Source organism: Dendrobates tinctorius, unplaced genomic scaffold (assembly GCF_039654945.1).
Source record: "Dendrobates tinctorius isolate UK_male_01 unplaced genomic scaffold, ASM3965494v1 ptg000082l, whole genome shotgun sequence".
NCBI lineage: Eukaryota > Metazoa > Chordata > Amphibia > Anura > Dendrobatidae > Dendrobates > Dendrobates tinctorius.
The window spans coordinates 5,316,764-5,331,607 of NW_027361750.1; the positions used below are offsets into that span (position 1 = coordinate 5,316,764).

At 43.4% G+C, this 14,844-nt stretch overlaps 1 protein-coding gene and 1 long non-coding RNA gene across 2 annotated transcripts in view; one reads left to right on the forward strand and one right to left on the reverse strand.

Annotated features, from left to right (window-relative positions):
- The window catches only part of CPA6 (carboxypeptidase A6), a 186,243-nt gene that overhangs the window by 57,480 nt on the left and 113,919 nt on the right, over positions 1–14,844 (reverse strand). Inside the window, exon 4 of the mRNA XM_073583855.1 lies at positions 4,957–5,071. Within this exon, the coding sequence (XP_073439956.1) occupies positions 4,957–5,071 (115 nt within the window). The remainder of the gene's footprint in view (positions 1–4,956; positions 5,072–14,844) is intronic.
- The window catches only part of LOC141096937 (uncharacterized), a 51,058-nt gene that overhangs the window by 26,363 nt on the left and 9,851 nt on the right, over positions 1–14,844 (forward strand). The gene's annotated exons all lie outside the window — the stretch shown is intronic.

Consider the following 14,844-nt stretch of genomic DNA (forward strand, 5'->3'; position numbering starts at 1 on the left):
TGTGCTGCAATACTTTATTCTGCCTCAACTGGGCAAAGATGTACGAATGCGCAGGAGCACGATGCCGAGGAACACTAAATCAAGCAATAGGGCGGTGTCACAAGAAGATGGGAGGCTCCGAATCAAGACCAGCAACACCCCTCGGACTGGATCGCCCAGCAGGTGAGTATAATAAAACTTATTTTTCTTATCTTGCAGGTCGGATCTGGGGCTTATCTACAGCATTATAGAATGCTGTAGATAAGCCCTGAAAGGCAGTGGCCACATCTTCTATTGGTCAAAACTGCTGACAGATTTGGTTTAACTAGGAATGCTATCCACTCTTAATGGTGCGACCAAGATGAGCAGAGACCACTCCTCTCTGCTTCACACCTGACTGCACTTAGTTGTACATATATTGCATAGCTCAAGTCTGCATAGATGTCAGTCTGCAGTGTGATTCCTATAAGTGTGTTCTAGAAGTGTGAAGATAAATTTTAGAATTAAAACCAGAATTGAACCAGAAGGAAACTGAAGGTAACTGTACATAGTCACTGTAAACAATGTTTCTGTTTGTTTTCACTTTCACCCCAATAATCCTTCACTTTCTGCTAATTCCCCTAATCCCTACTCCTAGTAAGGAACTGTTCATCTCTTCTTCCATCCTCCCCATCCACCTCGCCTCCTCCTCAAAACTGTTCCTTAACATACAATCCTCTGTCTCCAAACACAGACAGCCCCCTCATGCCCTCTCCTGCTCCCACCTGCTAACACTTTCTCTGCTCCTTCTCATTGCTGGTGATATCTCTCCAAATCCTGGTCCTCCTCACCACATTCCCACAGTCATTTCTACCTCCCATCCATGCTCTATCACAACCTTCCATAACCACTCCAACCTTATACCCATTCACCCAGCCCCCACTTCCCCAGTCCCACTAACAGGAGCTCTGTGGAACGCTCGCTCTGTCTGCAACAAGCTTTCCTACATCCATGATCTTTTTGTTACTACCAAACTTTCCTTCCTCGCCATCACCGAAACCTGGCTCACCCCTTCTGACACAGCCTCTCCTGCTGCACTTTCATATGGTGGCTTCCACCTTTATCACACCCTCCGCCCCACCAGCAAACATGGCGGAGGAGTTGGTTTTCTCCTGTCAGATACCTGCTCCTTCACCCCAATCCCACTGCCACCCTCTGTTACCCTCCCTTCCTTTGAGGTGCACTCTGTGCTCATCTACTCCCCCTCCAACCTCCAACTGGTTGTCATCTACCGGCCCCCAGCTTCTTTGACCACTTCACCACCTGGCTACTTCATTTCCTTTCCGCGGACATCCCTACTATCATCATGGGCGACTTCAACATCCCCATTGACACTTCCCTCTCAGCTTCCACTAAACTTCTATCTCTCACTTCCTCCTTCGGCCTCACTCAATGGTCTTCTACAGCCACCCACAAAGATGACCACACACTGGACCTCATCTTCACCCGCCTCTGCTCCCTATCTAACCTCTCTAACTCACCTCTTCCTCTCTCTGACCACAACCTTCTCACATTCTCTTCCCTCTCCACTCCATGTCTACAATCCCCACCCCACAAACTTTCACACCCTCGCAGAAATCTTAAACACCTTGACCTACACTCATTCTCTGAATCCCTACTCCCTCTCACAGATATAAGTTCCTTACACAATGCGGATGACGCTGCTGCTCTATATAACACCACAATAGCTGTAGCTTTGGATTCTGCTGCCCCACTTACACATACCAAAGCTCGCAAAATCAACAGACAGCCCTGGCACACCAGCCTGACCAAAGAACTGAGGCGAGCTTCCAGGGCTGCTGAGCGCAGATGGAAAAGATCCCACTCCAACGAGCACTTCATCGCATTCAAACAGTCTCTCACTACTTTCAAGACCACACTCGCCACAGCTAAACAAACCTACTTCTCATCGCTCATATCTGCCCTATCTCACAACCCTAAACAGTTATTCAACACCTTCAATTCTCTCCTCCGTCCCCCAGCACCTCCTCTCTCCCCACTCAAGACTTTGCCTCATTTTTCAAGCAGAAGATTGATAACATCAGAGACAGTTTTGGTCAACAACCCCCAGAGCCCCTCCTCCCGACTTCCCAGCCCTCCACCTCCAAAACCAACTTCTCCACCATTACAGAAGATCGACTCTCCACTCTACTCTCAAGATCACATCTCACCACTTGTGCACTTGACCCGATCCCTTCCCACTTCATCCCAAACCTCACCACAGTCTTCATCCCAACCCTAACCCATCTCTTCAACCTATCACTAACAACTGGTGTTTTCCCCTCAAGCTTTAAACATGCCTCAATCACACCTATCCTCAAAAAGCCCTTTCTTGACCCATCCTCTGTATCTAGCTATAGCCCTATATCACTTCTCCCCTATGCCTCCAAGCTACTGGAACAACACGTCTACCTTGAACTGTCCTCCCATCTCTCTTCTTGCTCCCTCTTCGACCGCTTACAATCTGGCTTCCGGTCACACCACTCCACCGAAACTGCCCTTACTAAGGTCACCAATGACCTCTTAACCGCCAAGAGCAAGCGACACTACTCTGTCCTCCTCCTCCTGGACCTGTCAGCTGCCTTTGATATAGTGGACCATTCCCTACTATTACAGACCCTCTCATCCCTTGGCATCACAGACTTGGCCTTGTCCTGGATCTCATCATACCTAACAGACCGGACATTCAGCGTCTCCCACTCACACACCACCTCCTCACCTCGCCCCCTATCTGTCGGAGTCCCACAAGGTTCAGTCCTAGGACCCCTGCTCTTCTCCATTTACACCTTTGGCCTGGGACAGCTTACAGAATCTCATGGCTTTCAGTATCATCTCTATGCTGATGACACACAGATCTACATCTCTGGACCAGATATCACCTCCCTGCTAACCAGAATCCCTCAATGTCTGTCCACTATTTCATCCTTCTTCTCTACCAGATTTCTTAAACTTAACATGGACAAAACAGAATTAATCATCTTTCCCCCATCTCACGTGACCCCCCCAACGAACCTATCCATTACAGTAAATGGCTGCCCACTCTCCCCAGTCCCACAAGCTCGCTGCCTCGGGGTAATCCTTGATGCTGATCTCTCCTTCAAACCACATATCCAAGCCCTTTCCACTTCCTGCCGACTTCAACTCAAAAATATTTCACGAATCCGTTCATTCCTCAACCAAGAATCTGCAAAAACCCTAGTCCATGCCCTCATCATCTCTCGCCTTGACTACTGCAACCTCCTGCTCAGTGGCCTCGCCTCGAACACTCTCGCACCCCTCCAATCTATTCTAAACTCCGCTGCCCGACTAATACACCTGTCCCCCCGCTATTCCCCAGCTTCTCCCCTCTGTCAATCCCTTCACTGGCTCCCCATTGCCCCGAGACTCCAGTACAAAACCCTAACCATGACATACAAAGCCATCCACAACCTGTCTCCTCCATACATCTGTGACCTTGTCTCCCAGTACTTTCCTGCACGCAACCTCCGATCCTCACAAGATCTCCTTCTCTACTCCCCTCTTATCTCCTCTTCCCACAATCGCATACAACATTTCTCTCGCGCATCACCCCTACTCTGGAACTCTCTACCACAACATATCAGACTCTCAACTACCATCAAAACCTTCAAAAAGAGCCTGAAGACCCACCTCTTCCGACAAGCCTATAACCTGCAGTAACCACCGATCGACCAAACCGCTGCATGACCAGCTCTACCCTCGCCTTCTGTATTTTCACCCATCCCTTGTAGATTGTGAGCCTTCACGGGCAGGGTCCTCTCTCCTCCTGTACCAGTTATGACTTGTATTGTTCAACATTATTGTACTTGTTTTTATGTATACCCCCCTCACATGTAAAGCGCCATGGAATAAATGGCGCTATATCAATAAATAATAATAATAATATCTAGACAGTTAGGGCTCATGCTCACTTGTGAGAGACTCACATGATTCTCCTGCGAGTCTCTCACATGAAAACCTGGCACTGCTGCCGGCAGTGGGACCGGAGAGTGCAGCTGCATAGAAATACATGTAGCCGCATGCTCCGGTCCCAGTGCCTGCAGCAGTGCCAGGTTTTCATGCTAGAGACTCGAATGAGAATCGTGCGAGTCTCTCGCAAGTGAGTATGAGCCCTTAGTATGTGGCTGAATATGCTTCTGTATGTTTTATGTGACAGACACTTAGGCTATGTTCACAAGTTCCATTTCTTCAATGCTTTTTTAGTGCAAATTTTCAGCTGCGTTTTACAGTGCCAGCAAAGTCTATGAGATTTCAGAGATCTCATGCACACTGCTTGTTTCTTGTCCTGAGTATTTTGAGAAACACTTTGGTTTTTGCCAAATGCAGAACTTCACATCTTTCAGCGTTTTTTCAGTGTTTTTTAAAGCATTTTTCACCCATGGGTGGTTCAAGAAATTTTGCAAACGCAGGAATCAGTTTTTGCTGCGTTTTTTTGTATCAAGACCAGAGGAAATGGAATCAGATTTTTTTTTATATGCATTAAACTTTATCATCATGCAATAGAGACAAATGTACTATGACAAAAACAGCAAAAAATAAGAAAAACCTGTTTTTTGGATGCAAGTTTCTTACTGCCAAGAGTTCAGGTTTTGATTGTGTAAAAAAATGCATAAATAACGCAACGTGTGAACACAACCTTATAATGAATGCTTAACTATTTCCATATCTCACTAAGGCCAGGGTCAGACTTGCGAGAAACTTGCAAGAGTTTCGCACATGAACACCTGGCACTGCTTCCGGCACTCGGACAAGGGCGTGCGGCTGCATGTATTTCTATGCAGCCGCACACTCCGGTCCCGAGTGCCGGTGGCAGTGCCGGGCCTTCAGGCGCGAGACTCGTGCGAGTTTCTTCCAAGTCTGACCCCGGCCTAATAGACATTTATACATTCAGCTTTCGTGTGGTCTGTGGAAAGAGAATACCTCTTCCAGAGGATGGAATTCTTCATAATCATGTTTTGGCAGCGATCTCCGTTTTCTTCTAGATTTGGAATGATTCTGCTTTTCAATTACATTTTGCAAATTTTGCACAAGAATACTGAAAAAAAAACAAATTCAAAATAAAATTATATAGATATTTAGTTGGAAATAAATATATATCTGATGAAGATAGCCGAGGTCAGTGCTTGGCTAACTCTGCCTGACTGTTAGCGCTCTAATGCAGCCATATTGTGCATGGGCAACCCCTACTAGGTTCAGAAGAGGAATGGTATGATGGTGTAAATGCACAGAATAATTACATGCTGCCCGATAACATTGGCGATTTGTTTATATATATTATTGCCCATGATCTTCATCAGTTTCGTAGACTTTGAATGGAGTTCTTCCCTTCAGTGCGGTCTGAGCAGTTAGACTCTCATCGATCTCTTATGACCTATTTAGTGAATGAGTGATGACTTGTTTTTACTGAGTTATGTCTTTATGAAAAGGTGTTAGTTGTTACTACAGGAATAACTCTTACCATAATAATAAAAAGTTGGTTTATTTGACAATGTACTATATTAAAAGGAATCTTGCAGCAGGGTTTTGCTATGTAATCTAAGGACAGCATAGAGGTATAAACACTGAATTCAATGATATGTCATATAGGATTTGTGCTGCTGTTTACATACAGAGAAGGTTTTATCACTAGGACATTATTAATGCTTAGCCTAGCAACTACGAGCTTGCTTGTCCCGCTCTGCCTTCTTCTGTGATAAGCAGCTCACTGTCAATAGACAATGTAAATAGAGAGTTGTGGTGTGGCCGGGGTTAGCTTTTCAGCTCTGCTGCATGTTACATCTAAAAACTCTGATTATGTCACAACTGCTGTACCCAGTAAGTTAAGTGATACATCGTTGGATTCAGGGTTTTTTTTCCTACATAATTAAGCTCACAAATTCCTTTTAAGTAAACCTCTCATACATTTAAATGTCTATTCTGTGGAAGACAACTACATAGATTTTCAAATTATTATGCAAATTAAATTCAAGTGTTTTAAAGATGTATTTTTTTGTTTTTCAAATAAACTCATAGATTTTATTATGTCTCAGGGCTCTTTGGGTCACTGAAATCAATCTCAAACACCTGTGATTAATTTGCAAGGTAAGCTCAATTAACGGAAAACTACATAAGAAGGTTGTTCCACATTATTAAAGAGGCTGTCCACTACTTTTTGATTGATGAATGGTGACCTATCCTTAGGTCATCAATTTCTATTCGGCTGGGGTTCGACACCTGGCACCTCCCACCAATAAGCTGTTATCAGTGTCAGCGGTGGACGCTGCCAGCTGGAAGTACTCACTGAATTTACTCACTTTTGGAGCTGGCCGTCTTCTGTTAGTGTCCGAAGCTTAGTACTACACAACCGTCTCCTATTCAAATCAATAGGACACGGATGTGCAGTACTCTGCAGCAACTATCAGAAGATGTCCAACTCCGCAAGTGAGTAAATCCAGCCGATGGCCTCCGCCACTGTCACCAATAACACTGATTGGCAGGGGTGCTTGATGTCGCACCCTGGCTGATCAGACATAGGTCATCAATGAAAAAGTAGTGGGCAACCTCTTTAAGCAGGCCACACGTTTGTGCCAATATATAGGAAAGAAGAAGGATATTTCTACTGCATCAAATAGTGCAATGTCTTGGACAAGGTATGAAAACATTAGATATTTCACAAATGCTTAAGTGTGATCATCGTACTGTGAATAAATTTGTGGCTGATACAGAGCACAGACGGATTCATGAAGATAAAAGCGTAATTTTACTTCCAGACAAATTCATCGGATTAAGAGAGCAGCTGCTAAGATACCATTACAAAGCAGCAAACAGATATTTGAAGCTTTTGGTGCCTCTGGAGTCAAACAAACTGTAGGATCATCTAGAGGCTTGCAGTTGTGCATATGACGCGCCCCAGGGGCTGTGGGATACTTGGTACCGGGCCGGTCATCTTAAAGGGATGTGTCACAGTGGCGGTGACCCGCTGCGTGGCGCCAAGCGGTCATGTAAAAGGGGAGTATTGATTAGGGATAAAGTTTATGTAGTGATTCGTGACGCCAGTTGGAGTGTTCGACTGTAGTATAGCCGGCACTGCAGATGATCCCTGGGGGAGTAGATGGTGATGGTGTGGCGCCCCTGAGGCTCAGTCGCCACAGAGGTACTGCACCTCCTCCTGAGGTGTGGTGCCCCACCATCCAGGTAAGGTGGAAACACCTGACCACACTCCAACACCTGCACCCCACACCACAAAGTAGTGTAGCAAAGCACCTTCGGCGGCTCCCTGCTTGGAGTGTAGCATAGCACCCCTTGGTGGCTCCCTGCTTGGAACATGAAACATGCTGGGATGTGGGTGGAGTTTAGTTCGCACAAAAGAGCGGGAAGAGTTGAGTCAGTCAGTCTTTCACTCAGTCAGTGAGTGAGGATGTAGAAGGACAGAGTGTGAGACAGAGAATATCCCCGGGAGAGGGATGGAAGAAGGAAGTGCTGCAGCAGGCCACAGTGATCTGGGTCTGCTGGCACAGAAAGAGACAGAGAAAGGAAGCTTGATTCTCCATTGGGAAGAAGGATTAGCACGAAACGTGAGGAGAATAAGAGAACAAGGACCAGGGTTAGAGGAGAACCCTTTTCAAGTTCTAAGCGCAAGGCCGGGGTCCGGTCCCCGAGGCTGTATGGATACTAATGGTCCTGCAGCACATACCGGAGGAATAGAAGTAGTGACCGCTTTATTCCCACACAAGTCTTGGGGGCACAACAGCAACTGGATAGTGAGCCGGGACTTAGTAGCAAGGAGTCCCCCAAGCAGGCTACAGCTGTCTGCCGTACAAGTAGAGTTCATAGGAACAACTGACAGGAGGAACTCCAGTGTAACTCAGTACTAGGAGTACTTCACTCAAAGGCGCTATAAGAGGAGACGTTCAGAAAAGGCACATATGTTGGCGGAGTGTTGGAAAGGAGTATTCCATCTGGCCTGGAGGTTGACCGAGTCCCTAACCCGGAGGACACGGCACGGAAGCAGGCACCTGTTTGTACAACAGACTGTGAATAAAGCTTTGGAACTACATGCCCTGGTGTCCTCCACTTATTCCTGGGCCAACCTGCCCAGCACTGCTACATCCCTCGCGCCTGACACTACACCATCTAAGTGTCACTTCACCTACACTGCCCTGGGACTACAGCCCTGCCTGTGGAGGGCTATAACATCACTGCTGCACCACACCATCTGTCCCAGAGGATCTGTCTGCAGCGTCGGCTTACATCTCTATTGCCGAATACCACAGGTGGCGTCACGAATCACTTATAAACTTTCACTACCATAAGCACACTGAACATTCTCCTTTTACAATGGGCGCCCAGGGCCACGGGCCGGGTCCTAGCTGCCGTGACATCTCCCATTAAAGCTCATCGGGCCCGGTACTGAGTACCCCACAGCCCTGGGTGTGAGGGCGTCACAATGGCAGTGCAGATGTTTAACCCTCTCCAACCAGGGCTGGCCCCTAGAGATTGTGATGGAAGTAGAGGGCACGGAGTAATAAGGCAGGAGACAAGGAAAGTCACTTTATCATTTACTGTAGTTCAGGTGCAGTTCAGAGGAGATATTACAACTCTCACCAGGTTAGAGTCTGTTCTGCAGAATGGGAGTTATACTTCGCTTTATTGTGACGCAGTGTATGCTTCCTGATATTCTAATTCCTTCAGGGACCAAGGCTTCCTGGAGTTTAGAAACATCCAGTATAGCACTACTCACTGTGTATTTCCCCTTTGGCAACTTGCATCTTGGGTTCTGTGTGAAGCAGCTCAAGTTCCTTTTTGCACAATCCTTCACTGATCCTAGTTCACTGCAGTTTTCCCGGGGAAAACACTATGCTGTTGGTTGTATAATCCCACACAGTCTCTCAGCTTACCACCCTGCTCTGAAAACATGGATGGCCTAGGGGCTGATTCCCTAATGCTTCTTAGCTTTTACTCCTGGCTGAACCACATGTCATCATGGCTCCCAAGAGAGTTCTTTTTCTCCTTCACTGAAACAACAACTCTCAACTCCTCCCCCTCCCAGTTAGGGTGTGTCTGCAAAGCTCTAAGCTCCAGACAAGTAAGGGAATGAGGTAAATTGTGTGTGTTTGTTGTGGTCTCTAGCAGAGAAAGCATAACTCCCATTGCTCACAAAACACATGCAAAACAGTACATATTTAACCCTTTTGTGGCCGTAAAGATGCAGGACGCCACACATAAACCTACTATTCAGCCACCCCTAAACAATGCTCACAAGCAGAAATGGTTGCAGTAGGCCCAGATAAACATGAAGGCTATTTTAAAACAGTCTGATGAGTGCTGTGCAACCCTGGATGGTCCAGAAGGAATGAAGTAGTAGATGGTTGGTGGATGGCCACCATGTCACCACAAGGCTGCGATGTCAGCAAGTTGGTAGCAGCAAGGTGGTAGAGGAGTCATGTTTTGGCCCGAAATCATGGGGAGAGCGCTAGTAGGCCTCTTTAGGGTCCCTGAAGGTGTGAAGCTGACCTTAGCAAAGTATATAGAGTTTCTGACCAATTTCTTCCATGTAGAAAAAGAAGAACCATGCCATCCGTAGCAAAATCATCTTCATGCATGACAATGTATCATCTCATGCTGTAAACTTCACAATGTAAAAAATACCTCTGAGTCATTAGCTGCTATGTACAAAAAAAAGGAGAGAAACTCATGATGTGGCCATTATCCTCCCCGTGGCATCAATCATATTGAAAATCTTTGGAGTATCCTCAAGCAAAAGATCTGAGGGTGGAAGGCTGTTCACATCAAAACAGCAGCTCTGGGAGGCTGTTCTGACGTTCTGCAAAAATATTAAATCACAAACTCCAAAAACTCACAAGTTCAATGGATGCAAGAATTGCGAAGATGATATAAAAGAAGGGGTCCTATGTTAACATGTAACTTGGTCTGTTAAGATGTTTTTGATCAAAATGGATTTGATTTAAGCAAGTGTGACCTCTTAATGTTGCAAATTCAACAATGCCCATTTTCAGTTCTTTACAACATACAAAATGTTCGGAGAGTTAGCTGTGCATAATAATTTAGAACAGTGCATTTCCCCTTTTTAAAAAAATTCTGTTACCATTGAGAGATTTGTCAAATAAAATTTAATTTATTCTCCAACGGTTGATAATTTGAAAAATTATACCAAGAAGGGGGACATTGTTACAGGAAAGGGCCAAGATGGGGGTCAATATTACAGTAAGATGCCCAGGACAGGGAACATTATACCAGCAAGGGACCCAGAATGGGGAATATCATTACTGGAAGGGGCTTAGGATGGGGGACATTATACCAGGAAGGGGCCCATGATCGGAGATATTATACCAGGAACTGGGACATTATAGCAGGAAGGGGCCCTGGATGAGGAACATTTACAGGATGGGGACAAGACGGGGTACATTATTACACAAAGGGGCCAAGAATGGGATAAAATTATGGAAAGAGGCCCTGGATGGGGGCTTTATTACAGGAAGGGGCCAGAATGGGGTGACATTATTACAGAAATGAATTAGCACAGGGGACATTATTACAGGAAGGGGCCAGGACTGGAGATATTATTACAGCAATGTGTCTGGATGAGGGGGATATTCTTACAAGGAGGGTGGACACATATGTCTTTATAGGATCTGGAATGATATAGCTGACCAACATGAAATGTAGAATGCTACATCTGACCAATGCATACATCTGACCAACATGGGGGGTGTGGGGCCAGGTCCAAATTTTGCACCAAGGACCATCAGAGGCCCACTGGGGGCTGAAGTAAGTAGAAATTGCTTATACCACCCATGAGAATTTGGGAACCAATGTGGTCCCTTCACCCTCTAGAGGCCTTATAGCAGCTATATGCTAACTATGACCTCAGTGGTCTCTGTCCTGGGCTCCACTATTTCAAATTGATCTACAATGATTTGCTGGTTAATCTGAATAATATCATAAAAGAGCCAATAAGTAAACTCATTTTACAATTTCCTCACATATGGATGACAATGTACATCAGTTTTATAATAAAATAAAGCATTTATTCTACTCAGCAGAACATTATGTACACAAACACTTAAAAGATATTGATTTATTTCCTCAGTCTTCCTTTCTAATTCAGGTATATTCTTTGTTTAATTGCTCAGTGAAACAAGCTGCAAATACTGGACGATCAATTTTGTCGCTGTTAATTCAGTCTGTATTTGAGGCAGAGAGTTCTACAATATAAGCAGTAAACCCTCCTGGGAGGTAAAACATGTACATAAACAGCACAAACATTTATTTTTTGTGTACAATCTTTTAATTTACAGAATTTTTTGTCAATCATTTTTCAAAATATAATAATACTTAAATTGGTTGTCCAGTGAAAATAAAGTAGGATAGGTGATAACTTGCTGATCTGTGATCGGGGGTGTCTGACCAGTTAGACCCGCACTAATTGGCAGAAGGATGAATTTTTAGCTGTGATGGGCAACTATTATACCTGTTACAAAATGGAACAGCAGGTCTTCAGTTTTAGTTTTTTTTTTTGTTAACTAAGTTCTTCAAAGGTAGGTGCCCTCTGGTTTCCTTATTTCATCTACCCCACTTCATACGGTCCTTGCCACTCTTGTAACATGAAAATAAAAGTTGTGTCTTATAATGTCAGGGGGCTAAATAGCCCTTGGAAGAGATTTTCCTTTGGTAAAGAAATTCATGGGTTACATCCTGAGGTTGTATGCCTCCAAGAAACTAAGTTCAAAAAAGACAACCACCCTTCTATAAATATCAAAAATTTCCCATTTGTATTTGAGTCTTGCGGCCCACGAAAGAAAGCAGGGGTTTTAACACTGATTGGTAATTCAATTTCCTTTGAATCTCTCTCTGAAGTCAAGGACGTAAAAGGTCACTATCATATTCTCCTATGCAAATTGAACGGCCACAACTTCACAATAGTTAATACTTATGTTCCCACCATCAGACAACTTAGCTTCCTAAATAAGCTAATGAAAAAAATCGACACCTTACGCTCAGGAACTCTACTTTTATTAGGTGACTTTAATATGGTGCCAGATAATACACTAGACTCCACCTCCCCCAGCAGGCAAAGATTGCAATCCTTGAACAGCTGGATTTATAATCACAAGCTATTCGACTCATTCCGCTGTTTGAACACCACATCTAGAGAATTTACTCATTTTTCAGGTGGCCATCAGTCGGCCTCTAGAATAGACTTGATACTCCCAGATGTCTTCTCCTTGCCAACGTTCTCCTCAGTCTCCATACTTAATAAATCTATTTCAGATCATTCTCCGGTAACTGCAGAATTGACAATAGGGCCTCCAACTCACCCCCAATTCATGTGGAAATTCAACTCCTCTTTGCTTCATAACCCCTCCACCAAATCTGAAATCAGCTCAGCCTTACAGAATTATTTTAGTGAAAACGACTCCGTCCTCCTAAATCCATTTTCCTGTTGGAACGCTCACAACGCGGTATTGAGGGGAGTTTTGATCCAAATTTCCTCCAGATAAAAAAAAGTTAACAGGGATAAAATCCTTACCCTATAACAGTCAATTAAATATAAAGAAGAGGAACTTTGTCGATCCTCTGTTTCCTCTAGCAAACAAGCTGTTTTATCAGAACTTACCGATCTTAGAATGCAATTAAGGAAACTCATTCAATTTTTACGACTCCGCTATTAGATTGGCAAAATGCAAGCATTACTTATCTATAAATTGCCCTTCAAAATACATGTCAAACAGAATTTAGAATATACGGAATAGAATTGACACTATAACTTCCTCTAATGGTACATCTCTGGTCCACCCTAAAGATATTGTAAAGGCTTTTGCCGATTATTACAAAAATCTGTATAATATTAATCAGGAAAATCCTAATTTGCAGCCAACTACCTCAGAGATTGGATCATTCCTTTCCAGCATGAACCTTCCAAAACTCAACTCTGAAGACTTATCTTTTTTGTCTTCTCCCTTCACTGAACAAGAAGTCCTGGAAACTATAAAAAAAGTAAAACATTTAAATCACCCGGACCAGACGGGTTTAGTAATGATTATTTCAATTCCTTTAGTAATTTATTGGCCCCTCACCTTGTAAAAGTATTTAATACAGCTTTCCAATCAGGTCAATTTCCCAAAGAGATGCTGGAAGCGACCATTGTCGTAATCCCTAAACCAAATTCTGACACTAGCCAAGTTTTTAATTATAGACCTATATCCCTCATCAACACAGATGTAAAAATTTACGCAAAAATCTTGGCTAATAGACTAAATCAATTTCTCCCGACACCTAATTTCCAACGATCAGATAGGCTTCATTAAAGGAAGACAATCCATAGATGGTACGAGAAGGCTCATTAACATAATTAAGCTCATTTCCTCGAAAAACCTCAAAGCCACTGTTATCTCTCTTGATGCTGAGAAAGCGTTTGACCGCCTTAATTGGTCTTATCTCGAAGCGACTCTCAAAAAATTTGGAATGAATTCTCGACTCACGGGAGGTATTATGGCTTTGTCCTCCGGCCCTGGGACGAGGGTATATTCCAACAATCATCTTTCCCCTTCGTTTAATATAGGTAATGGGACTAGACAGGGCTGCCCCTTGTCACCATTGCTTTTCGCATTGGCCATTGAACCTCTGGCCCAATTAATCAGGAATAGTACAAAGATCTCAGGAATTAAAACCTTGCATAGAGATTTTAAAATAGCAATTTATGCAGATGATATAATTCTTACCCTTACCGATCCAAGCAACTCTATCACTGCCTTACAAACTCTAATCCAGACTTTTTCCAAGGTCTCTTATTTTAAAATAAACGTCTCTAAATCCAAAATACTTGGATTTAACCTGGGAATAGACCAAGGAAAAATTGAGGGCCTCTCGCTTTTGGGTTGGGCTACTGATGGGCTGACATACCTAGGCCTAAAATTTGTCAAAAATATAAACTCTCTTATAAAATTAAACTTAGAGATTCTTACCAAAAAGTTTTTTTAATTAATTTCGAATATCTAGAGATGATGGACTCTCTTGGTGGGGAAGAATCATGATGGTTAAATCATGCATCTTCCCAAAAATCCTATATCTACTTCGCTCTCTTCCTTTAAAAGTTCCCACTTCTTCTCTTACAAATCTCCAAGCCTCATTGAATTCCTTTATATGGAATAACAAAAGACCCAGAATAGCAAAAAACATTCTCTACAATCATAAATCTTATGGTGGAGCTTGTTCCCCAAATATCACGGCTTATTACACTGCAAATTTAGTAAAACAAAGCGCATTCTGGTGGCCACATGATAAGACACCAGCTTGACATGAACTAGAATTGTCTTTTAACAATTATAAACCTCTTCACCTACTAATTCTGAACCAACTCCTTCATAAAAAATTAACTGAAAACTCTCATCCAATTTTTCAAGCTATTTCTGAAGCTTGGAAAAAATTTTCTGTTCCAAAAAAAGCCTCTAATAAAGAAGTCACATTAAAAAATTTGACCTTATCAGTTATTTTTCAAGCATCCAATCAGACTATTGACCCCGTTTGGTCAGCACTTGGTCTCAAAAGACTCAAAGATTTATACGATGGTGCACTTTGTACACCTTATAACAAACTCAAGAATAGATTTCAGTCTACTACTCCTGCTTTCTTACAATATGTCATCCTTAAAGATAAACTCCTTGAGTTCCTTGCTATTTCACCAAGAATTTCTGAACCAGCAGTTAATCTTATTTGTAATATAGACCATAATATTTTCTGGAGTTTTGAGTATACTTACAAGTGGTGTAATAATAGCTTTGCAGTGGTCAAGACTCAAAATATTATCAA